At 37.9% G+C, this 27,799-nt stretch overlaps 2 protein-coding genes across 2 annotated transcripts; both read left to right on the forward strand.

The window, feature by feature from the left end:
* The first annotated feature begins 203 nt into the window (after positions 1-203).
* Positions 204-27,718, forward strand: LOC106139929 (lysosomal alpha-glucosidase). Its single transcript, XM_060946554.1, has 20 exons — positions 204-832; positions 1,728-1,895; positions 2,568-2,640; positions 3,563-3,773; positions 4,340-4,557; positions 4,850-5,004; positions 5,212-5,386; positions 8,038-8,128; positions 8,817-8,985; positions 9,484-9,553; positions 10,433-10,565; positions 11,713-11,822; positions 12,869-12,985; positions 14,312-14,511; positions 18,901-19,034; positions 22,493-22,644; positions 23,643-23,791; positions 24,407-24,614; positions 25,454-25,607; positions 26,483-27,718. The coding sequence occupies exons 1-20, from the start codon at positions 444-446 to the stop codon at positions 26,767-26,769; spliced, it is 3,363 nt and encodes a 1,120-aa protein (XP_060802537.1). The 5' UTR covers positions 204-443; the 3' UTR covers positions 26,770-27,718.
* On the forward strand, positions 19,524-22,459 carry LOC132902249 (KRAB-A domain-containing protein 2-like). Its single transcript, XM_060946563.1, has one exon. It carries the CDS (start codon positions 20,190-20,192, stop codon positions 21,984-21,986), a length of 1,797 nt encoding a protein of 598 aa, XP_060802546.1. The 5' UTR covers positions 19,524-20,189; the 3' UTR covers positions 21,987-22,459.
* Positions 27,719-27,799: the final 81 nt, after the last annotated feature.

Raw genomic sequence — 27,799 nt, forward strand, 5'->3', positions numbered from 1 at the left:
AAAAAATATCTTTAAAGGTCTTCAATCCACCATGTTGTCGACGCATTTGAAAGCAAGGTTTCCTCTTACTACCTTACTGTCATAACTTTCAAACTACCCTCAAAATTGAAGCAAACTATTCTGATAAAAACTATTGTTGCCAGGTTAAATAAATGGAATTAAATTTATTTTCATTCACTCAATCTTCACCTGTCCTCTTGGCATCACTAATTTTTATCAAGGTCATTCACCTCTATGATCTTTCATCTCAATTTGGTGTTTGCTTCCATTGTTTATTTTGGTAAATGTTGCTAAAGTCTACGGATTAAAATAAAGAGAGTTCTTTTCAAACTTAATATTATAAAAAAATTATAGTTTTTCTATGTGTGATTTCTACTTATAATGTAGCAATTCCAAATTATAACTGACATAGTTACCTACCGAGTATCATCTTTCATATAAGAATGCCGAAAATACCTTATAAACCCGATAACGCGGATGACAACGAAGAAGATTACGAGATTGTGTCTTTTGAGGATTTCTGTGACAAGTCCCCCGGTTCTAAAACGGATTTATTGACGTTAAATGATAATATCAACTATCGCCTGTGTTATGAAAGTGATAAAGGTTCAAAATTTATTGAAAACGAAGGCGAAGGGTCGAGTAGGGATGCTGAGAGACTATCAGAGACTTCCCTAAATGGTCCGAAAAGTGTCACTTTCAAGAGGAAGCTTTCAAATTCATTTGCGCCTTTTGGTAGGTCGAATAATGCGAAGACTGGCAGACCGCCACTTTTTAGTGGAGTCATTCCCAAGCCTAGGAATGAAGGAGAGTCCACATCAAGGGAGCATAGGTTAGTGAGAACTAATTTGAATTGGTTTTATTAGGTATAGAGCACTGGTTGCATCTTCAAACTTACTAAAGGCAGTAAAAAGATTCAGCTAAGTTTTTGCATTTGTCGTATGCATGTGTCTAAAGCAATAAAGCCATTCCATACCAACAGCAGTGCTTCACTTTCTGATATGGTGCAGTTGAAGAGGGACCAGTCATCACTTCACAGCAATGGTTGCCTTATTACAGTCAATGGTCCACGGCAAAAATAGCACATAAGCATTATGCCATGAAGTTTATGCAGCATTGGTTGGTTAACTAAAATATTAAAGTAGTTTTTTCACAGAATTAGCTTGTAATTTATTAATCTACTAGCTGTGCCCGCAACTTTGTCCACGTGGTATAGTTATAATTTGACCAGAGTATGTCTGGTAATTTTTGAGTTTATAAGTTACAAACAAAAATACAAATGTTTTCCAATTTTATATCCATATGGAAGTTACTAAGTCATCAATGTTTTTTTCACAATAAGCCTTGAAATTCACTATATCTGACAAAAATATGTATATGTATATTAATGCAATGCATAAAACATGACTAATTGAGGACATCCATATTTCCTTTGTTTACAATTTCTTTAATCTTGACATTATTTATAAATGAACTTTATACACTTTGTAATCTTATAAACATAAAAACAGGCCTCTTTGTAATCTTATAAAAGTGAGATTTCTGTATTGAAGTTTCACTTTGCGGAGTGTAAGTATGAAACCATTTACATCTTTATTATAAGCCAGTTGTAACCTACCTATTAGGTGGGCCTTTGGAATAAAAAACAGACCCTTTTTCAAATACTTTGTAAAAATGTTTGGCCCGCCGAGGTTTGCAATACAAAATTCATATTTGCCTTGTTTCAGATATCAGCGGTTTTCCGAGAACCGCAACATCTTCCAGCGTTCTTGGGAACACCTTCCTTCCATGGGGTCCGGAGTGCTAGGGCTGGCACTTCTCTGTGCCCTTTGCGTGGCGGCATGGTGGGCGGCCACGGGAGTCATGGGAGGTTCTTGGGGCGAGGAACATTACAGGTAGAAGTTTAATTGGTTTTTTAGATGACATACATACATAAAATAACGCTTATGTGCCAGAGGGGTTGGCAGAGTCTTTATCTTTCAACTTGCCACGATCCCTATAGTATACTCCACATTATTTTGTCGATAACAATCTAGACTCTATACATATACATATTAGGGTTCAGAATTTTGGCGTTTTTCCATGCTGTTTACATAGCGGTATCCTGGATATCCTTAGAAAGCAAACCATGGAATTATTCTTTATTTATCTGTTTCTAAAGGTTCATCTATCATCATCTATTGTACCTGTAAGGCTCAATAAAGTTTTAAATAAATAAATATACCCACCCTTGTAGTTGCTCATTAGTACATACATATATAAAATAGCAGAGACTACCTCTTTCCACTTGCCACGATCTCTGCATCCTTACTTAGCTTCATCCACATTCATAACTCTCTTCATGCAAGCTCGGCGGTTGTTGCTCATTAGTAGAGTAGCTTTTTCAAGGATCGTGGTCTTAACACGCATCTTGGCCTCCTATCGTACTGGTGTATGTTTCGTTGCTGCACCCTAGAAGGTCAATCCCAATTCGTTTGGTCATATACAGGGGGGAGGGGGGGTTAAGAAAGGGACTTTTCAATAATATATTATGTAAGTATTTACATTTGCATTTTTATTTTTAACAGGAAATTATGGGAACGCGCTCATCCCGATATGATTGATGTGAAGAAGCCCACTGCGCCGCTTACGTACGAAAAGGTTAGTTCCTTTTTATGAATATGTCATTGTCTGTGACGCACCATAGAACAAGTTTTTGTTCCTTTACGAGTCTAGTAAAGCTAATCTTCTGGGATTATTTAATCTTTTCACATGTTGTCTTCGAAATGCCAACGTTTTATATCCTAAGAAAACTCTTCTTTATAGAATTGTTCATAGTGTGAAGATGGAGCTAGGAACCTGTCACTATTTGAATCTCAATTCTATCATTAATTGAACATGGCCTGTTAGTCTTTTAAGTATGTTGGCATTGTCTACCCCGCAAGGGATATAGACGTGATTATATGGATGGATGTTCATAAATACATTATACAGACATCATCAACGTAACCTACTGATTTTTTTAATTTACTGGGCCCGCTCAGACCTATGTATATCAACAGTCCTACGCTAAGAGTCTCGAAAAGACTTGGTAGCCCTAGTTCAGTCACATCCCAATGGTTAAATAACAGAATTATGATTCAAATAGGGGCAGAATTCTATACATACATACATACATAAAATCACGCCTCTTTCCCGGTGGGGTAGGCAGAGACTATATCTTTCCACTTGCCACGATCTCTGCATATTTCCTTCGCTTTATCCACATTCATAACTCTCTTCATGCAAGCTCGGCGGTTTCGGGTACTCTTTACCTGACCCTTTACCGGGACGTCCAGGCAGAATTCTATACTTTGTACATAACTTAAGTCATATCTCTTTTTTGTTATCATTTTATATTTTAAATTTAACGTACTTGTAGTAAGGTCCTTATTTTATTGAATTTTGCATTCGGTTTAATTCGGTATCTTATAAGCGTTCCAAGTACTATCATCGGATACACGTCATAATGTTTTTGGACTTTAAGTTTAATGCACTTGTAATAAGGACATTATTTATATATTGAGTTTTCATTTGGTTGCAGATACTACCCGAATACCGTTACCACGACCACAACAACTTGAGCACAAAGAACAAGAACAACACGGAACAGAAGAAGAAGGAGCTGAACAAGAAGAGTTTTCAGGACGAAGATGTCGACGCCAAGAAGGAAATCTGTGCGAGGGTCGAGGAGAACAGGCGGTTTGATTGCTACCCGCAGGGCGCGGCCAATGAGGCTGATTGTGTTGAAAGAGGTATGGACAAACTCCGATAAACATATGAATATTTTATTATAGATCTCACCACTTGTAATATTACCATTGCATCAGTTCTACATTCATTCATGTTTATTTTTAATGAAGACAATGCGGCATTCGTCCACGATTTAGATTTAAGAGATCTATATTTGTAAATTGATATCCGATGAAAATGCTGCAGTGTAGTTTGTTCCGCCGCTTCTTCTACACATGCGCTTTGGAAGAGGTAGTAGTTGTAATTAGATTTAAGTGATGTGACGTCAATAAGTGATACCTTGTATCCAATTTTGAAAATAAATCGATTCTATTCTATTCGTCTTTTCAATGGATATCGTAAAAGGCGACTTAGGGAAATGCTAATTAATTTTGGATTCTTCTTGTAGGTGATGGGCTAGCAACGTGACACTATTTGAATCTCAATTCTATCACAAAGCCAAACAGCTGAACGTGGACTATTAATCTTTACAAGACTGTTGCCTCTGTCTACCCCGCAAGGGATATATGTAAACGTGATTATATGTATGTATGTACCTAGCAACAAATAACTCCTGATCCGTTGCCAGGATGCTGTTGGAATCCATCGACAACAAAGCAAAAGGACAACATTCCATACTGCTTCTACCCGCCCAAGTACGGCAGTTACCGCTTCCTGAACATGACAGAGAGCAACCGTTTGATACAAGTGTATTACGAGAGAGACAGGCCGTCCGGATATCCGGATGACTTCGACGTCGCCGTTATGCAGGTCAAGATGATGTCCGATGACACTGTCAGGGTCACTGTGAGTATTCGTTCCTGTTATGTTTGTTTTGTGTAATATTGGTTCCCGGCACCGATGTAAAAAAAAAAAGAGAATAGGACCACTCCGTCTCGTTCCCATGGATGTTGTAAAAGGCGACTAAGGGCTTATAAACTTGGGATTGTTCTTTTAGGCGATGGGCTAGCAACGCTGTCACTATTTTAATCTCAATTCTTTCTCAATTATTTCAAGTGGCCTTTCAGTCTTTGCGAGACTGTTGGCCCTGTCTACCCCGTAAGGGATAAATGTATTTATGTATCTCTGTTATTTCCAGATATACGACGGCAAGCACCAAAGATTCGAACCCCCATACCCCGATGTAGCCTATGTGGGCTCCAAGCTGCAGAAACCTCAGTACCATGTCAAAATACCAGAGGATGGTTCAGCTATTGGATTGAAGATTGTGCGGAACAGCGACAATGTTACTATGTATGTTTGTTTGTTTGTATGCATACATATTGAACGTGGCCGATCAGTCTTTTCAAGACTGTTGGCTCTGTCTACCCCGCAAGGGATATAGACGTGACCATATGCATGTATGTATGTTGAACAGTTAAGGCCACTGACACACGATAAAAAAAAATATTATCCATCCAATCCGACATAATGGTTGATGAACTTTCAATTTTATTACAGTTTCGACACAGAAGACGTCGGCGGTCTCATCCTATCGGATAAGTTTCTGCAGCTGTCAGCCATCATACCGACCGACCACATTTACGGTCTGGGCGAGCGACGCGGAAGGTTCATGCTGGACATGAACTGGAACACTATAGGGCTGTGGAATAGGGACCGGCCTCCTGTGGAGAATGTGAGATACAGATTTTTATATAACTTATTAAAATACACTCACACTCAATTTTTGAATTTGTCCGTTAATAAGAGTTATAATTAAGGAAAACTATTCATTAGTAGGTTGAACAGCCAAGGTGATGCAACAGAAGTGGTAATTAAGGGTACAATACATATTTAAGAAATCATAGTCTGTTATTGGAATTGGCCTCCTGCAGATTGTATTGTAGTGAGATCTTATTCTTCTATCGTATCAAGCGGAAGGTTCATGCTGGATATGAACTGGAACTCCTGTGGAGAATGTGAGATTCTGATTTTTATAAAACATTAAATTCACTTACACTCACTTTTTGAATTTGTCCATTAATAAGAGTTATAATTAAGAAAAACTATTCATTAGTAGGTTGAACAGCCAAGGTGATGCAACAGAAGTGGTAATTAAGGGTACAATACATATTTAAGAAATCATAGTCTGTTATTGGAATTGGTCTCCTGCAGATTGTATTGTAGTGAGATCTTATTCTTTTATCGCATCAAGCGAAGGTTCATGCTGGACATGAACTGGATCACGATAGGGCTTTGGAACAGGGACCGGCCTCCTGTGGAGAATGTGAGATTCAGATTTTTATATAACACTAGCGGACCCGACAGACTTCGTACTGTCTAAAAGATTTGTATTGTAGCAGTTTTGAGTTCGTACCTATTTTATAATCGGGGCAAAAAATTTAGATTTGATATGTAAATATGATTGAATTTGAATTTTGTACAGCGATAATAAGGTGCAAATTAAATATGAAGTTTTGAACACACCCACAGTGTTTAGACAACAGTGAACTTTATACAAAAGCAATAAAGCTACATATATAAGTAGCTATATTAACTCTACGTTTTAGTTATAAAACGTTTGTATAGTAAAAAGAAATGGGCTGTGTTTAGGGGTTTTCCGGCAATAATTCGAATTTTTCTCCCCGTGAAAACCATCGTCGAACTTAAATAAACATTTAAAAAAAAAAAGAATTGACCAATTTGGTCCAGGCTTTGTCGAGTTATGCGCTTACCAACACATTTTGCGATTCATTTTTATATTATAGATTAAATCCACTTACACTCACTTTTTTAATTTGTCCATTAATAAGAATAATTGTTAAGAAAAACTATTCATTAGTAGGTTGAACAGCCAAGGTGACGCAACAGAAGTGGTTCTTTAGGGTACAATACAAATTTAAGAAATCATACTCTGTTATTGGAATAGGCTATTACACTCTTTTTTGAAAACTGTTTTAAATCAATCCTGAGACTGTGTTATACCTATAGAATTTTTATTAAAATTTTTTGAAGCCGAAAAGTGCTCTAAAAACGATTTATTATTTATGATTTTGTATTTTCGCGCGAAAACGCCATCCGCCATGCTGTTTTGACTCGTGACGTCATACTTTTAGTAAACAATACAAAAAATAGGTTATGTTGGATTGGTTGTGTAATAATTTACCTATTATAATTGTGTATTGTATGAGAATGTTTAATACAATAAATACTTACATCGCTGTTTTAACATTTCTTAACTCAGCAGAACAGAAATCGGGATTGGACGCAAAAAATTTCGCCACCATCAACGTATTAATCCTCGGTAGATTTATATTGTCTGCTTTCACAAAACCGTCTTCCATGATTCTATTAAATTATTAAAGAGTAAAAACCCAAAAACGTGATAGAAATTTTAAAATTTCCAAATAAACAGAGCCTGACATCATCAATATGTTTTCGATTCGATATTTGTTTACTAAAAGTATGACGTCACGTCAGTACCCAACATGGCGGATAGCGTTTTCGACTTTTGAAGAACAGATTAAAAAAGAGGATTTTTTAAATTGAATTATAAAATCCATATTGCACTTTTATGAATAATGATCGATGTTTTTCTTTTATTTTTTACAAAATCTATAAGATACGTGCATTTTTATATTTTTTTTTACATGGTGTAAAATAGCCTATTGGTCTCCTGCAGATTAAGTGAGATCTTATTCTACTATCGTATCAATGGCTTGAAACTTCAGATATTTAGCTCACAAAGATTCGACGTCTAGTGCGGAGTCTGAAGCCGCAGCCAAATCAGACGGAGCCTGACAGTTCGGACGTCACTCTATGTTGAGACGGGGTTTTGGGGACTATAATGTGTTTCTGATTGTAGCCATAGAGAAAAAAATTTACTAACTCAACCACTTTCAGACTTGAAATCTTTCGTTTACAAGTATAATACATGACATACAATAATAATACTAATACCTACAGGTTGAACAGCCAAGGTGAAACAACACATGATTGTGTGATTGTACTACTACTAATTACTTTTTGTCAAATTTACGTTTACAATAATTGCCGTGTGGTTTCCGGCACCATTAGAAAAGAAAGAATAGGACCACTCCATCTCTTTGCCATGGATGTCGTAAAAGGCGACAAAGGAATAGCCTTATAAACTGAAACAGACTAGCAACCTGTCACTATTTGAATCTCAATTCCATCATTAAGCCGAGCAGCTGGACGTGGCCTATCAGTCCTTTTAAGACTGTTGGCTCTGTCTACCCCGCAAGGGATATGGACGTGATTATATTTATGTATGTATGTTACGTTTACGGAGATTATTTAATGATTGATTATTGTGCTTTATTTCAGGCGAATTTATATGGAACGCATCCTTTTTACATGGCGGTTGAGAACGATGGGAAGACAACCGGAGTGTTATTCCAGAACGCAAATGCTATGGGTGCGTAGTATTTTGATATTATTTCTTTATTTCATTTTATTTACAAACAATAAATTCCCAAATTATATATTCTAGAATTTGAATAAAATTGAAGAAATAAGTTTCTTTTTTCTTACAAGAGGTGATGATGAATAGTTGTCATTGCTTGAAAAGCCTATGCATATTCATATTCATTTATTTGCCAACTAGGTGTAGGTACATTAGTCTTAAAATTAGGGATTGGAGCTTATAACTTAGCAACCTTTTACAGGCATGGCAAATATATGTTACAAATGTTTACATATGTTTTGCATTATCAGCAAAGTTTTAGAATAGGCTTCATACAATCCGTTTTCGACCTCTCCTCCGATACATCTTCCGAAACCTTGTATCTTTTCGTAATTGTAAAATCCTGAAAAAAAAATTGATTTTCGTTATATTGAAACAATTTCTACTGAAACTTCTACTGTACCGTTTATTTTGGAATTTTAATAAAGGAATGTGTACTGCGTGCTAATGTACCTATATTCGGAAAAGGAAGACAAATGGCAAATTGTCAAATTTTACAACTAAAAAAACGCCATCTAGTTAACTTCTCGGGTACTAGATGCTGCCCGCCAAAACGGCACATTTACGTGCTTTTTAATTGTTATTCATTGTTTATAATAGATGGCGCGCAACATATTTTTTTAACATACTCCTCTCACAGACATAGTGCTGCAGCCGACGCCGGCGATAACGTACCGCACCACCGGCGGCATCCTGGACTTGTACATGTTCACGGGCCCGTCCCCGGCCGAGGTCATGCGGCAGTTCACGGCGGTGGTGGGGCGGCCCGCGCTTCCCCCCTACTGGGCGCTCGGCTTCCACTTGTGCAGGTCCGTGAGTGCATTACGAAGCGCGGTTTACATTACGAAGTTACTACACACATACATACATATGGTCACGTCTATATCCCTCGCGGGGTGGACAGAGCCAACAGTCTTGAAAAAACGAAGTTGGTGGCTTGAAATTAGTTTGATATACTAAACTAATTTGACCAGTAATTTCGCGTGTAGTCGTTCAGTTTTGCAATGCGTGCATTGCATTTGTGAAACTGGAGTCGTTTCGTGCTATGCTCATAATTCTTGTAAAACAAATGTCGTAATTTCGTAATGTAGATCCGGCTTTAGATCTCATTTACAGATGACAGAAAAATCAGGGATAATTATTCATCTTTGAGGACTTCAATGATGTCCAAAATAACTATTCCACGCGGATCGAGTCGCGGGCACAGCTAGTCAAAAAATATTTGTTTGTTTATTTGTACACTCTTTATTGAGCATAAGATAAATATTACATATTATAAAACAGTTATTTGTAATATTTTTTTCCAGATTCAATTATCCAACGTTGGAAAAAACTCGCGAAGTCTGGCTGAACAACAGGAACGCTGGTATACCATTTGTAAGTACATACACACTTTAATCGAAATTCATTAACTAGATAAAAAGTTATATACATACATACATATGGTCACGTCTATATCCCTTGCGGGGTAGTCTTGAAAAGTCTGAATAGCCACGTTCAGCTATTTGGCTTTATAATAGGATTGAGATTCAAATAGCGACAGGTTGCTAGCCCATCGCCTTAAAAAAAGAATCCCGAGTTTGTAAGCCTATCCCTTTATTAAAAAATTTATATATTTATATTAATCAATTGCTATGCTTATTTTTGTTGCATTGAGCAAAAACATATCATAAAAGTACTATGTGTTGTGATCGCATTTAGTGATTGTTGCTAATAGCGCCAACTCGCTGGACTGACCTGATCGAAAAAGCTACTGAGTCTACCATGGTCCAGAATCGCAACGTCTGTAACCGGCTGAAATGGAAGCACTTCACTGAGAGAACTGAGAAAGAATACCTGTCAAAATGTCAAATGTCAGAAGAAAAAACCACTCTGACAAGAGTGTGTTGTACTAAGAAGAAGCTAGTAGCGCCATCTATGTTTGTAAACATACAATACTTAATAATACATTAGATTTGCACTAGCAACATTCTTTGACTTTGACTGCCGTGTGGTTCCCGGCACCAATAGAAAAAAAAGAATAGGACCACTCCATCACTTTATCGTGGATGTCATGAAAGGCGACTAAGGGATGGGCTTTTATACTTGGAATTTCTCATTAAAGCGATGGGCTAGCAACCTGTCACTATTTGAATCTCAATTCTATCATTAAGCAATCACGAATTTTTAAATGTTACATATAATAAATAAATTCTATAAGAGAAATACACAAATAATATATATATTTGATATATGTATATGTTTTTTTTGTTTAAGGACGTGCAATGGAACGACATAGACTACATGCAGAATAGAAACGACTTCACCTACGACCAAGTGAGATATAAAGGCTTGCCAGACTTCGTCAAGGAGTTACATGACGCTGGAATGCATTATGTCATGATCGTTGGTATGTTAATATCTTATATATAAAAGTCTCGTGTCACAGTGTTCGTTCCCGTACTCCTCCGAAACGGCTAGACCGATTCTCATGAAATTTTGTGAGCATATTGTGTAGGTCTGAGAATCGGCCAACGTCTATTTTTCATACCCTTTAGTGATAAGGGTTGTGCACCCTTAACATTTGTTTTTAACTAGAAATTACTTAAAAATCCTACTTATAAATGCGAAAGTTTGTAAGTATGTCAGTATGGATGTTTGTTACTCTTTCACGCAAAAACTACTGAACCGATGAAATTTGGTATGTAGATAGCTGAAGACCTGGAATAATACATAGGCTACCTGTTTATCCTAGAGTTCCCGCGGGATTGATAGGGTTTTCATGTCGCGGGCGGCCTCTAGTTATTTATATAGCAAAACAATTCTCGCTTGATCCCTTAATCGCCTCTCACGATACCCACGGCAAGATATGGGGTAGTGCTTTCTACTCTGCCGGCACCACACGGCCCGTAAAAGTTCATTGAAAAAGCTGACTGACCGTACTGCCCCTTAAAGGGGAGATTATTAGGTATTTGTTATAAAGTTGGACCAAGCATAACACATCTGAAAAAGCCGCATTCAAATCTGAGTAAAAGTTTTCGCGGTTTGCGAGAACAAACATACATATAGTCAGACAGGAACTCAAAAAATCATATTTTTGACTTCTTTTGGTCTTATACAGATCCCCCATATCGATTGTTAGTACATTTTAATCTATCATAAAACCGTGCAACTGAACGTGGCCTTTCAGTCTTTCAAGACTGTTGGCTCTGTCTACCCCGCAAGGGATATAGACGTGACTATACGTATGTATCTTCTATATGCATACATTAATCAGTTACTATTTTATTATATGGTCACGCCTATATCCCTTGTGGGGTAGACAGGGCCAACAGTCTTGAAAAGACTGATCGGCCACGTTCAGCTATTTGGCTTAATGATAATGGATCTCAAATCCAAATAGTGACAGGTTGCTAACCCATCGCCTAAAAAAAGAATCCCAAGTTTGTAAGCCTATCCCTTAGTCGGACAACTTACTAACCACACGGAACTGATATAGACATCAATCTTTTACTATTTTATAATGTGTATGGATTGTTCCCCTTTTTTTTTTTCAGACCCAGGAATCAGCGCTTCAGAAAAGCCCGGAACGTATCCCCCTTACGATCGGGGATTGGAAATGAACGTGTTCACACTGAACGACACCGGCCTGCCTTTTGTCGGCAAGGTGGGTTAACAGTGGCACAGGGAATCTCGTAATTAATTGTAGTTTGATTTCTTTTTAAAATTGGCAATCCATAAAATATATATATATACTAGCGGCCCGCCCCGGCTTCGCACGGGTGGACATATTTTTGTGTTTTATATTTTGAAATAAATTTATTTCAAAACAAATTTATGCCTATGTCACTTTTGAAGGTCTATTCTATATCTGTGCCAAATTTTATCAAAATCGGACCAGTAGTTTTTGAGTTTATTCCACACAAACATACAAAAATACAAATCTTTCCTCTTTATTATTAGTGTGGATGTGGATATATATTTCTTTTTTCAATATTCAATCTCATATATAAATCTGAACAATGTATTCTCTCGTCCACATTCAATTCTAAGTTTAATTAATATTGTAAAGTTGACGTTGTTGAAGAAAATGCTGCAGTGCAGTTTGTTACCGCTTCTTCTGCACTGACGCCTTGGAAGCGGCAGTAAACTTAGTTTTTAAGTAATTTATTTGACGTCAACCAATGTTGTTAAACCATACGTTTTGACAATCAGTAAGCGATATATATGTAGTATCCTATAATAATGAATAAAAATTTTGAATTTTTTGAAGTGTGTACAAGTGGGGTGAACTCGTTTGCTGATGATAATGGTTTGGTCATTTCGAGATGAGATAAATGATGATGAACAGTTTTTAAACTTCTAAATAACTTATTTGATTCCGGGGACTTGGTGTCTTTACATACATACATACATACGGTCACGTCTATATCCCTTGCGGGGTAGACAGAGCTAATAGTCTTGAAAGGACTGAATGGCCACGTTCAGGTATTTGGCTTAATAATAGAATTGAGATTCAAATAGTGACAGGTTGCTAAGCCCATCGCCCAAAAAAGAAAACCAAGTTTGTAAGCCTATCCCATAGTCGCCTTTTACGACATCCATGGGAAAGAGATGGAGTGGTCCTATTCTTTTTTTGTATTGGTGCCGGGAACCACACGGCACTACTTGTATATATTATGTTTAATAAAATATTTCTCTCATCATCACCAGGTGTGGAACAGGGAAACGACTGTGTTCCCCGACTTCACACACCCAAACGTGACTTCTTACTGGGTGGAGATGTTGCAGGCCTTCTATAGTCAGGTCAAATACGACGGCGTTTGGATCGTGAGTATCTACATTACTTTACTTCATCTTCTTCCTGACTTAAGTCCCGGTTGCATCCTCACCACTCTGGAGAGGAGCCCGGGGTATGTCTTTGACCATGGATCCTGATCTGGACTTCCATCCGAGCTTCGTAACCTTTCAGGAAGATTAATTCAGTAGATTACCTGTGAACATGTAACAAACATACAAATAGAATTATTTTACATACATACATACATATAATCACGTCTATATCCCTTGCGGGGTAGACAGAGCTAACAGTCTTGTAGAGACTGATAGGCCACGTTCAGCTATTTGGCTTTAAGATAGAATTGAGATTCTAATAGTGACGGGTTGCTAGCCCATCGCCTAAAGGAAGAGTTTCAAGTTTATAAGCCTACTTCATAGTAGCCTTTTACGACATCCATGGGAGAGTGATGGAGTGGTCCTATTCTTTTTTCTATTTGGTGCCGGGAACCACACTAGAATTATTTTCTCATTTATAATGTTATAATTGGGATGAATCTTCCTTCGGCAGATCAATAATGGGTCATCCTAATTTGATATTTTATGTATTTATAATGTATTGCGTCCATGATTTAGATTTAAGAGATCTTTATTTGTATATTGACGTCCGATGAAAATGCTGCAGTGTAGTTTGTTCTGCCGCTTCTTCTACACATGCGCTTTGGAAGCGGTAGTAGTTATAATTAGATTTAAGTGATGTGACGTCAATAAGTGATACCTTGTATCCAATTTTGAAAATAAATCTATTCTTATTCTTATTTTATGTGTCTTGTATGTATTTTTTTTTAATGTGGGTATGTATTTTGCAGTATGCATGTGCACTTTATCGTACCACCAGCTTAAAGTTTTTCTGTTTGGTCAGCTGGTTGACTGGTAGAGAATGCCAAACGGCATTAGGTCCGCCTCTTGTACATTTTTGTTTGTGCAATAAAGTTTTAAATAAATAAATAAATGAATCACGCGCACGAATGGTTTTTATTTATTTGGTTCGCAATCTGGTTGATACAATGATCAAGACAAGCAAAATATTTAAAGTAACAATATTTTTAAACCGACAGCAGTAAAAAAAGAATAGGACCACTCCGTCTCATTCCTATGGATGACGTTAAAGGTGATAAAGGGATAGGCTAATAAACATGGGATTCTTAATTTAGGCGCTGTGCTAGCAACCTGCTACTATTTCAATCTCAATTCTATCATTAAGCCAAACAGCTGAACGTGGCCTATCGGTCTTTTCAAGACTGTTGGCTCTGTCTACCCGGCAAGGGATATAGACATGATTATTTTCATGTATGTAACAATATATTTTCCACATTATAGGACATGAACGAGCCGTCAAACATGGTTGATGGCGCTTTAGTCGGCTCATGCAAACCCGAAGACCTACCGTACATGCCGCATTTGGGAGGAGATCAACAACTCAAGACAAAAACTCTTTGTATGGACGCGCAACACTACGCGGGCTCGCATTTCGACTGGCACAATTTGTATGGCATTGCTGAAGCCATGGTCACTAATTTGTGAGTAATTTTATTGTAATTACTTAGAATAGAATAATTTATTTGCATGATTCACATATTTTTTTACATATAAATCAACCTGCATGCAGGTGCGCAAATATTAATGATAGGTATAAACTCAAAATTAGGATTACATTTGTTTTTTTTTTTTTTAATACATTTTAAGTAAATCATAAGTCAACAAGACTTGAAAATTTTCCAAAACAAAACAATTTTGTATGGATTGGCATAGCTGAGGCTATGGTCACTAATTTGTACTTATTTGTTTTTGGGATTTTGATTTTATCTCTCTACACCCAATGTTGTTTTTATAAGGGTACAATTTAAGGGCTCACCAAAATAGCTTTTGTTTTCCAAATTTTAGTACCCAGTAAAATAAATTAACTCCATATAAATTAAAATCAATCTATACTTAGTTTCCCAAAGTAACACGTATTAAGCTTCAAAATAAGTATACACACGTCAAAATAATCGTACGTTGTGTACAAATATTCTTTTTGATTGCCAAAATGGATAAATGTTCACCAAATATTGTTTCACTAAAACAGTAACATTGATACCAAAATGTACAGTTCAAATTTGCTTTATTGTAATCAAATTATGTAACCAAAATCCAAAATATATTAAGGTCAAGCTAAGATTAATAAACGTAATATATACGTAAAATATAAAGTGCCATTGATTATTTTTAAGTACAAATTAATCTTATAAGATAAGATTGTATAAGACTGTTTAAAGCTTGCGGTCTCTCGAGCCAGGCTGACAGGGAGAAGTACTCAGAATATTGAAGAATGATCCAGAGACAATGCAGACATGACAAAAACAACTTTGTTGAACGCATTTGCCACGAGATAGAAGAACATGCATTCAAAATACAGACCTCAGACCTCTTCAAGAAGGTAAAGCTGCTTTCCAAACAGTTTAAACCCAAAACATGGCTGATTGAGGACGAGGATGGTACTCTCATACAAGACCTAAAGGCTGTAACAGGCAGATGGCGACAATACTGCAAAGATCTCTACGAAAATCCACACGAGCACCGATCACCGCATGACTCAACGGCATGGAGTGAAATGACTTTGGAACCTCCTATTCTTCGATCAGAGATCACTGCAGCCATAAACGCGCTCAAGTCCAAAAAAGCCCCTGGACCAGACCAAATCACAGCAGAGATACTAAGGGCTATGGGCCCTGGAGGTATAGACGCTCTACACAAAATATGCGAAAACATCTGGCGGACTGGAGAATGGCCCTCTGACTGGGCTAACTCTATTATACTGCCCCTTCATAAAAAGGGCTCCACCTCTAAATGCGGCAACTACAGAACGCTAGCACTGATATCACATGCCAGTAAAGTGATGCTCCATATCATCAACAGCAGAATTAGACACTTCCTGGACTGGCAAATTCCACAAGAGCAAGCGGGATTTGTTAAGGGCAGGGGCACTCGCGAGCAAATCCTAAACATACGCCAGCTGATCGAAAAAGCCTACGAATTCAACGTACCTATCATCTTGTGCTTCATCGATTACAGCAAAGCCTTCGACTGTGTCGTGTGGTCAGACCTCTGGAATATACTGGGAGAGCTGGGAGTGCCTCAACATCTTGTGGCGCTTATCCGCTCGCTGTACCTAAATAACCAAGGCATCGTCAAAATCGAGGATTGCACATCGGAGCCATTTAGTTTTGCTAAAGGCGTTAGGCAGGGCTGCATCCTGTCTCCGATTCTCTTCAACGTTTACGGAGAATACATCATCAGGCGGGCTTGCGAGGACTGGGACGGCGGAGTCACGGTTGGTGGCACCAGACTGACAAACCTTCGTTACGCAGACGACACCACATTAATAGCTGCAAGTGAAAGCGAAATGGTGGAATTCCTTGCCCGTATTGAGAACATCAGTTTGCAATTAGGTCTCAAAATCAACCACGCCAAAACCAAACTAATTGTGGTAGATCGTGCCGGAAGACTTGAACTGACGAATGCTCTCAACTTAGACATCGTCAATGACTTTGTCTACCTGGGGGCCAACATCAGTGACAGGGGATCCTGTGAGACGGAAATAAGGAGACGAATAGGGATGGCCAAAAATGCCATGTCTCAACTACAAAAGATATGGAAGGACCGAGGCATTTCACGGAAGACAAAAAAGAAACTTGTCCACACTCTGGTCTTCTCCATATTTAGCTATGGCGCCGAGACATGGGTCCTGAAAAAGGCTGATAGAGACCGCATAGATGCCTTCGAAATGTGGTGCTGGAGGAAGATGCTACAGATACCCTGGACTGCCTTCCGTACCAATGCATCTATCCTGCGTGAACTCCAAATCAAAACGAGACTGTCCACCACCTGTCTCCGCAGGATACTGGAATTTTTCGGCCACATTGCACGGAAAGACGGTCACAACATGGAGCAGCTAATGGTGACAGGCAAGGTTGACGGAAAAAGACCTAGAGGTCGCAGCCCTACAAGATGGTCGGATCAAATCCGATCGTCACTAAACACCGATCTCCATAAGGCCCTCCACGACGCAAAGGATCGCAACAGGTGGAAGGAAGAGATCAAGAAGAAAGTGATTCGGCGGGGGAGTCACGACCCTCAGCAATGAGGTATACGACGCGAGGAGGAGGTATAAGACTGTAATTATTGTGTTCCTTTTGAAGTGCCATTGATTATTCTTAAATTAATCTTATGAACACTTTAATAAAATTTCTGTTTTAATTTAGATTTTTTATTTCCTCATCTACCAATGGTTTGTTTCATTGTATACCTTAGTCATTATGTGTTGCAATAATTGACAACAAAGTAATTATGTAACTGCATAAAAATATATAATTAAATGCATAATGCATTAATTATGTAACTTGTGTTTGGTGTAATCAATATTATATTTGGTATGAAAAAAATATTTGCGGTTGACTGTAATTTTTTCCCTCAGCATAGATAACTAAAATGAAAGTAATAAAATAAAATATTGGTAACATCTCCTTAGCGATAATTTACAAAATTTGGACTCAAATTGACTTTAAAGGTGTGTATTTATTTTTATAGAATGTAATAAAAAGCAAAATAGCTTTATTTCTAGAATATTTTGTGATACACAATTTGGTGAGCATTTATCCGTTATGGCAGGCACTTCGAATTTATTGGAAGTAATATAGGTGCATTTCTGGTAGGCGTTTAAACACAAGCCTTTTTATAATAGTATTTTTTAATAATAATGTCAACTGAAAATTTGATCAAGGTACGTTTGTCTTCCAAAGTTCCCATAACGACTAAAATGGGTTTCTGTCTTCTAATCAGTTTGAATCATGAGGGGAGGGGGGGGGGGGGGGGGCTCTATAAGTCGAAAGGCGGACCCCGGCTCCAGAATTATTAATAAGTATGTGACCTGGAACACGCTGAGAGAGAGATTTTGCTCTGAAGATCACTTAGACCAAAAACGTCCACCTTATTAAGCCTCCCCTCCCTTCTCGCTCATCTTTGTCGAAAAAAAGAATTTATAACGGAGTTATAGTTTCTAAAAAATGAGTTTTATTTTATTTATTTATGTATACACAAAAACGTACAGGAGCATTAATACAGAAATTATAGTACAAAAGTGCTACTTATTTCAATAGAAATCTCTTCGAGTAGACCCGCGAGGAGAGATGAATATTAGAGAGCAGTTGTACTTATCTCTGTGTCAAATGCATCATTTTATGGTCTGGTTTTTACACAGTTTTCATAATTATCGCTTCATGCTGCTGTTACAGATACCTAGTTTTATGATTATGAATATGTACAATCAGCTGCATATTAATCATATGGAACTTTATGACGCGGTAATAGATGCGAATTTGCAGTAAATTTTGGATGGTTGATATTATATTACATATTATATTACATACATACGATCACGTCTATATCCCTTGTGGGGTAGACAGAGCCAACAGTCTTGCAAAAGACTGATAGGCCACGTTCAGCTGTTTGGCTGAATGATAGGATTGAGATTCAAATAGTGACAGGTTGCTAGCCCATCGCCTAAAATAATTATCCCAAGTTTATAAGCCTTTCCCTTAGTCGCCATTTACGACATCCATGGGAACGAGCTTGAGTGGTCCTATTATTTTTTCTATTGGTGCCGGGAACCAAACGGCACTGTCTACCTCGCAAGGGATATTAACAATGCTATATGTAGGTATACATACATTAAATCACGCCTCTTTCCCGGAGGGGTAAGCAGAGACTACCTCTTTCCACTTGCCACGATCTCTGCATACTTCCTTCGCTTCATCCACATTCATAACACTCTTCCTTCTCATTACTCACTTTTGACCACTTTAACCCTTTGCCAGGACGTCCTTAATATATAGGTATGTATGTATAAATGTATCTCCGCCCCCCAACAGCGCGTTGAAGGAGATCCGCGGCAGGCGGCCGTTCGTGCTGTCCCGCTCGTCGTTCACGGGCGCCGGCGCGTACGCGGGCCACTGGAGCGGCGACGTGGCCAGCACGTGGCGCGACATGCGCATGTCCGTGCCGGGTCGGTGTAAACTCTTTATTGCATACATATATATATATATATATGTCTTGTTTGTTTGTTTGTCTGTAAACTCTTTGTTGCATACATATACATATATGTCTGTTTGTTTGTTTGTCTGTAAACTCTTTATTGCATTCATATACATATATGTCTTGTTTGTTTGTTTGTTTGTAAACTCTTTATTGCATTTAAAAATAAACGAGCGACCCGCCCCGGCTTCGCACGGGTGCAAAATTCGGAAAAAATTATACATAAAAAAAAACCTTCCTCTTGAATCACTCTACCTGTTACAAAAAACCGCATCAAAATCCGTTGCGTAATTTTAAAGATTTAAGCATACAGACAAACAGACTAAAGTAGCGACTTTGTTTTATACTATGTAGTGATGTAACAAAAATAGAAAACAGTCATTGGATTTAGAAGAATTTGTACAATGACGGACTTATCCCAATCGAGATTTCTTCCAGTCATTACGTAAGATATAGAGGCCACCCGCGACTTCGGCCGCGTGGAATCATTCCCGGACTCCGGCATAAAAAATAGTCTATATGTTATTCTGGGTCTTCGGCTACCTACATACCAAATTTCATTGTAATCGGTTCAGTAGTTTATGCGTGAAAGAGTAACAAACATCCATACAGAAATCCTGACATACTCACAAACTTTCGCATTTATAATATTAGTTGGATATTGTGTATTATTAATTTTAAAGTTGACAATGGAAATATGGATTTATCTATCTTACTACATCCCTAAGCATAAACACTTTCAGCCAACTTTGTATATATGTTACTGTAAAACCCCGAACTGTGGTAAATCCTAAGATTTTCCGGTAAAACCTAAGATTTACCAACTTTCCATGGTAAAAGTCCGAACGTTCTTTTATTTCGAACTTTTACCACCATGTAATTGGTAAATCTTAGGATTTACCATAATGCCACGGTAAAAGTTGATAAAGACAATGTCATAACGTGTTCAGCGCATCATCTCGTCGGTACTCGTGGGCAGTCGGTAATTCCCCGCTAGCCGTACCGCCCCCGCGTGCCCCGCGTCTCCGTTCGCTCGCCTCAGTCGGTCGTTTGACAAGTTTGAACGCGCACGTTAATTTAATTTCTGTTTGTGTTTTATATATCCAAATGTAATTTATGAATCAAAATGAGTGTAAAACATAGATTTTATGAAATAATGGACAAGATCGTGGCAAGCAAGAAGGACAATAACTTTTATCTCGATAGGGATAAATACGCCAAGTGTTTAGAGGAAGTAAAAACTGCAAAGAACGTGAAAAATAAGAAAGCTGTGCATTACAGGCGTATTAAGCGCTATGATATTTTGACTATAGGCGGTGAAGAAAAGCTAATTGCGCCGATAAAGGAAGAGAATGGAGAAATCAAGTATTACGTTTGTTATGACGACATATTTAATATCCTCGAAGAAACGCATCTTGCTGTTGGACACGGTGGAAGGACTAGGATGCTAAAGGAATGTAGCCGCAAGTATAGAAATATTACAGTTGAGGCTATCATGACATATTTGAAGCTATGTCAACCTTGTCAAAAGAAACAGAAGACTTTGAAGAAGGGCATTGTCATCAAGCCTATACTTCATAGTGAAATGAACTCACGTTGTCAAGTAGATCTCATAGACCTACAAACCAACCCTGACGGAAATTATAAATTCATATTAGTTTATCAAGACCATCTCACTAAATTTGTGATCCTTCGTGCACTTCAAACTAAACGCGCTGCAGAAGTTGCATATCATCTCTTGGATATTTTCACCACTTTTGGAGCGCCAAATATCCTTCATTCCGATAATGGTCGGGAGTTTTGTAACCATATAATTGAAAATGTATGCTCTATGTGGCCAGATGTCAAAATTGTACACGGAAAACCAAGACACAGTCAGAGTCAAGGATCAGTAGAGCGTGCCAATCAAGACATTGAAAATATGCTCAGTACGTGGATGGAAACCAATCAGTTGTCAAAGTGGTCAGAGGGCTTGAAATTCATCCAGGCAATGAAAAACAGAGCATATCACGAGGGAATCAAATGCTCGCCCTACGAAGCAATGTTTGGTTGTCCAATGAAAGTGGGCATTGCATCGTCAGCAATTCCAAAAGATATGATTGGACTTTTAAGATCTGAAGAAGATTTAGAGAATTTGTTGCATACGCAAGAAAATACGGAACAAAATACTAACGACGAAAATATTATAATTGAACAGGACAAGGAAGACAACGTTGTTGAAAATCAGTCAGAAGAGAACATAAACAGTGAAAGTGCGAGGAACAAAACACAAGAATGCGAAATGATTGAAATAGAAATGGAAAATCAAATAACCATTGATGCCAATGTAACGATTCAGAGACTCGGTTCTGAGACAAATTCAGAGAAAGAAAACGAAACTCAATCTGAAGAAGATCCAATACCAAAGAAGATAGAATCTGTCCAGAGAATAAGAACAAAGGCAAAATTGAATTTGGAAACCCAAGCTGAAAAAATGAAAGCTAAGTCGTCTGATAAATATCCAAATGTGAAACTTGGCCAAAATGTAAGACTGAAAGTACCGGACATTGACAGAGCTAAAACTGACCCGAAAAGCATCATTGCAGTTGTAATAGATGTAAAGGACAACGAGTTTTACCAACTAGGTACCAATATTGGAGTACTAAAACAGCTTTACACACAGAATCAGTTTACCTCATGCTCTGAAGATTTTATTACGATAGAAGATGTTGTTAAAGAGAAAGAAGTGAGTCTTCGCGAAGTTGTTGGAAAATTGTCGTTGACTGGAGGACAAGGATTCAAAAATGTAACTGTCTCAAAAAATGCTTGTCGAAGAAATGCGCTTGCAAGTCATCAGGATTACTTTGTAATTCTAAGTGCCACAATAGCACTCCGTGTTGTAACAAATAATATTTTTCTTAGGTACTTAGTACCTACTAATTAATGACGATTGTCTTTTTTTTCAACTTTGTTCCTTAAAATACCAAATTATAAGAATCATACCGATTTAGTGAGATTTAATTAGCCAACTTAAGCGTTATGTTTGTGAGAAGATATTTTATTTTTGTAATTTAAATACATAATTATGTAAGATTCATAAATACATGCCTATTATAATGCTAAAGGTAGAAATAAATGATTAAGAATAATATTTTTTTTTATTCCCAAAACTAATATGTACCAGTCATCATTGGTAAAACCTAGCATTTACTTAATTCTTATAGTAAAAAAATCATTTTCAATATTTACCGTGCTCTTGAGGTAAATCCTAAGATTTACCTAGTGAATGGTGGTAAAAGTTCGAAATAAAAGAACTGTTCGGACTTTTGCCATTAAGAGTTAGTAAATCTTAGGTTTTACCGGAAAATCTTAGGATTTACCACAGTTCGGGCTTTTACAGTAACATATATAACCTTTGTATGGGACAAATATGTATGTTCGTATCACCAGAACTCCTGAACTTCGCGATCTTCGGCATTCCTCTAATGGGTGCTGACATCTGCGGTTTCCGCGGCGACGCCACCCCCGCGCTGTGCAAACGCTGGATGCAGCTGGGCGCTTTCTATCCCTTCGCCAGGAACCACAACTCCGATTCTTCTAAGGTATGTTAACGTGACAATGAGAATAATTGTGTTACACCAGAAACCTGGGTTTCATGAAACTCTTGACAGCACAATTCTTATTACATACTTAAATTATCACGTCCATTTTACATACATACATACATATAATCACGTCTATATCCCTTACGGGGTAGACAGAGCCAACAGTCTTGTAAAGACTGATAGGCCACGTTCAGCTATTTGGCTTTAAGATAGAGTTAAAAGTTAACGTGACAATGAGACTAATTGTGTTACACCAGAAACCTAACTTGCATTATGCTCTTGACTGCTGTCACTCCTTATTACTTGAATTATCACGTCCATTTTATATACATACTATATGTATATCACGTCTATATCCCTTGCGGGGTAGACAGAGCCAACAGTATTGAAAAACTGATAGGCCCCGTTCAGCTGTTTGGCGTAACAGTATAATTGAGATTCATATAGTGGCAGGTTGCTAGCCCATCGCCTAAAAAAAGAATCCCAAGTTTGTAAGCCTATCCCTTAGTTGCCTTTATGACATCCATGGAAAAGAGATGGAGTGGTCCTATTCTTTTTTGTATTGGTGCCGGGAACCACACGGCACAAACCTATTCTTATAATTATACATACATAAATATAATCATGTCTATATCCCTTACGGGGTAGACAGAGCCAATAGTCCCGAAAAGACTGAATGGCCACGTTCAGCTACTCGGCTTAATGATGGTATTGAGTATATCTTATAAAATTCTCGTGTCACAATGTTTGTCTCCGTACTCCTCCGTAACGGCTTTACCGAATTTAACCAAATTTTGCATGCATATTCAGTAGGTGTGAAAATCGGCTAACATCTATTTATCATACCCCTAAGTGTTAAGGGTTGTCCGCCCTTAACATTTTTTTAAACTAGAAATTACTTAAAATTTATTTATATGGCAAAACAACGTTTGCCGGTACAGCTAGTAACCATTATAATTATGTCTTTAATTAATGTATTTAAATTTCTACACCAGCCTCAGGATCCAGTGAGCATGGGCCCGGAAGTGGTGGCGGCGAGCGTATCGTCGCTGCGCCTGCGCTACCGCATCCTGCCGTACTACTACACGATGTTCCACCTGGCGTACGTCACCGGGCACGCGGTGGTCAGGCCGCTGTTTTACGAGTGAGTTACCTGGCTATACTAAATGTAGTCGCGTTTATTTTGGTGTTTAAAGGGAATTTTGAAATGGTTTAATTAAATTCTAAAATTGGTTATGTTGAATAAAAGAAATATTTACAGGAGGGGTAAGCAGAGACCACATCTTTCAATTTGCAACGATACCTGCATACTTCCTTCGTTTCATCCACATTCATAACTGTCTTCATGCAAGCTTTTTGCGATGGTTTCGGGTACTCTTGGCCTCACCTTTTGCCAGGATGTCTTTGATTTGGTCAAAGTTCGTTCGTCCAGGCCTTCCTACTCACCGGAGGTCCCGGGTTCGAATCCCGGCCAGGGCATGATGGGAAAAGAACTTTCTCTGCTTGGCCTGGGTCTTGGATGTTTATCTATATAAGTATTTATTATAAAATATAGTATCGTTGAGTTAGTATCTCGTAACACAAGTCTCGAACTTACTTCGAGGCTAACTCAATCTGTGTAATTTATCCCGTATATATAAAAAAAAAAGAAAAATAGTATCTCGTAACACAAGTCTCGAACTTACTTCGAGGCTAACTCAATCTGTGTAATTTGTTCTGTACACATATATGTATATTTATTTATTTTATTTATTCACAGGTACCCCGACAACGTGGCGGTTCACCCCATCGACACGCAATTCCTTATCGGCCCCTACGTCATGGTCACCCCCATATTAGAGGAGGGGGCCGACACAACGCACGCCTACTACCCGGGCCCTCACACGTGGTACAATATCCGTGATGGGACCATGTTGGGGTCTAACGAGACTAAGGAAGTGGGGGAGGATGCAACTGTCGCTATAAGAGTAAGTTTTAGCTATAATTATAATATATTATGTATAGTACCCGGATGACCGAGTCTGATATAGTTTTCGCGGTTTTTAAAATGTTTATATATCTTGGAAACCGAGCTTTTCTCGAACCTAGGACCTTGATAAATCGATTCCTTGAGCCGAAAAACCCCTAATCTGTAACTTTCATGAAAATCGTTGGAGCCGTTTCCGAGATCCTGATTGTATATATCTACAAGAATTGCTCGTTTAAATATATTAGATATGTTTGTTAAATCTCTTTGAATTCTGTACATTTTATTTAAATTATTTTCGCAAAATACCTGTGTACTAAGGGATAGGCTTATATTTATTTTAACTTTATTGTACAAAATACAAATAAATAGCACAATTAGCGGACTTGCTAGAAGCATTATCTAACAGTCAACCATTGGGTCTGACAGATGAGAGAACTCTGGATTCCTTTTTTTAGGCAATGGGCAAGAAGAAACCCCAAATTCATGTGCCCTTAGTCGCCTTTAACGACATCCATGGTAATGATATGGAGCGTTCCTATCCTAAGGTGCCGGGAAAACCACACGGCATTTTAACATATTTATTCCATTGTGACGGCCTCTGTGGCGCAGCGGTAGTACGCTTGTCTGCGACACCGGAGGTCCAGGGATCGAATCAAAAATGATGAGAAAATAACTTTTTCTAAATGGTCTGGGTCTTGGATATTTATCTATACATATAAGTATTTATTATAAAATATAGTATCGTTGAGTTAGTATCTCGTTACACAAGTCTCGAACTTACTACGAGGCTAACTCGAAATGTGTTTAAAAAAAAAAAAAAACAATATATATTCCCAGAGCGGCGCCATAATAGTCTGCCAAGAGCCCCCCCCACACGGGCCGGTGACCACCAGCAACTGCCGCAGCCGGCCGCTGCAGCTGCTGGCTGCGCCCGCGCCGGGCTCCGGGCCAGCCGCCGGCGACCTCTACTGGGACGACGGGGATAGCATTCGTGAGTCGACATCGTGTACTTTTTTTTTTTTGACAAGATTAAAATAACTCGTGGCAGTAAATAAATAGATCGTGGCAAGTGGAAAGAGGTAGTGTCTGCCTGCCGAGTAGGAGGCGTGATTTTATGTATGTATTAAAATAATTTGGCATTTTTTTTGACAAGATTAAAATAACTCGTGGCAGTAAATAAATAGATCGTGGCAAGTGGAAAGAGGTAGTGTCTGCCTACCGAGTAGGAGGCGTGATTTTATGTATGTATTAAATTGACTTGGCATTGGCATTGTCTTTGCTTGAGCTCGATTAAAAATATGGTTTGTGAAAAATAAGTTTGCGTAATTTTTTTTTTATTTTTGCTAAATCTTTCATGAAAATATATTATTAGTGACAGCCGATTTTATAAATTGATTTATTTAATCACGTCTTTATCGCTGGCGGTGTAGACAGAGGCAACAGTCTCAAAAAGAATTAAAGGCCTCGTTCAACTGTTTTTTAGCTTATTTTTGCGCAATTTGAATTTAAAGTAATTTGCACTTAGGCAATGAGCCGGAATTTAGAAATCTTTGGGTCTCTGTTCCATTTTATAAATAAAAAAATTCCCACAAGTCGGGTGGTCACCCGAAAAAAGTTGCTAAATCTTCTCACATCGTATGTAAAATATAACTAACTAGCTGTGCCCGCGACTCCGTCCGCGTGGAAAAGTTATTTTGGGCATCATTGAACCAGTGGTTCCTGAAATTAGCGCGTTCAAACAAACAAACTCTTCAGCTTTATAATATTAGTATAGATATGCCTTTCCAAGTGCACCCGGAATACATCACAAACACACTCTTTAAATTAAGCATGTGACATCATTAATTCATTTCTCAAACTTCACAGGGTCGTACGACGAAGACAGCTACGCCTCCATCTCTTTCCGTATCGAAGGCACCACCCTCACCGGTGTTCCCAAATGGTGGGGGTACGGCGTTCCCCCACTCAGCAACATCACAATCTTCGCACAACCACCAATCAGCGGCGTTTCTTTGAACCGAGAACCATGCAAGAAGGGAAAGAAATCCAAATGCGATTTCACGTACAACGCTCAAACTAAAGTCTTGGAAGTGTACGGAATGAACTTGTTGATGAATAAAGTGTTTCAAGTGGATTGGACATATAAGAAATAAAGTGGTTATGTGTTCCATGTTCAAAGTTTTGTGGGGATCTGAAGAATTATTGTGCAATCATTGTTGAATTTAAAGTAACTGATTTTAACAGTTGTGTTGCATTGTACTATTTATAAATAGAACAAGTGTTAAATAAACGTCCCAAGATAAAATAAGGTAACGTTACGCGCGCGTTCTATAACTGTATTATTTATAAATAGAATTAAATGTAGCCCAAGATGAGCAGAAAGGAACTTTTTAATGAGAAAAATATCAAATATCAAAATAAATAACACCCTTTTTTCCATGAGAATTTCCAGTAATCCTAAGCGACAATCTGTGTGTCATATTTCAATAAGATCCGTTCAGTGGTTTTGGCTGTGTATTGATTAATATAAGTGTTTCTAGTTACCTTTATATACAGAAGTCAATAAGTGGTCAAATTATAACTAAATATACCTTATTGAGAGCCACAGCCATCTTTGTATCGCTCGCAGATAGATATTCACGAAATAACTGGGAGCGATACATGAAAACGCAGAGTCCATTGTATAACTGATTAAATTATTATTTGTTTGCCCTAAATATACAAAAGATACTTTATTAAGAGCGCCCAAACATAATAATAATTATATCATGTTTTCTCAATGATATTACCAGTTTTTAGAGGGGCGTAAAATATATATGTCTATACGTGTTATGACTATGGTACATAATTGAACAAAAATACTATCTGCACAATCAAGCACATTGATTAAGGCGTTTTTGAGAGTTGACATGACTTCTAAATCATTGATATTGTTAATTCAAGTAATAAAATTAAATACTATAAAATATTGTTACACAGTGAAATTGATCAAGCACTATTGTATTAAGAGTTACGTTTATTGAGATAACGCATTTAAGCGCATAAGTCAAGGGTATTATGGTAAAGGGGGATAAGCAAGGATTGGAGTTATTCAAATATATTTTTTTTACTTATGTAAGCAATGTAACAATTGTCGTCCCTACATATAGAAATTTATATTCGTTTTAGATGTTGTTACCATTC

The sequence above is a fragment of the Amyelois transitella genome, chromosome 11, assembly GCF_032362555.1.
Source record: "Amyelois transitella isolate CPQ chromosome 11, ilAmyTran1.1, whole genome shotgun sequence".
Lineage (NCBI taxonomy): Eukaryota > Metazoa > Arthropoda > Insecta > Lepidoptera > Pyralidae > Amyelois > Amyelois transitella.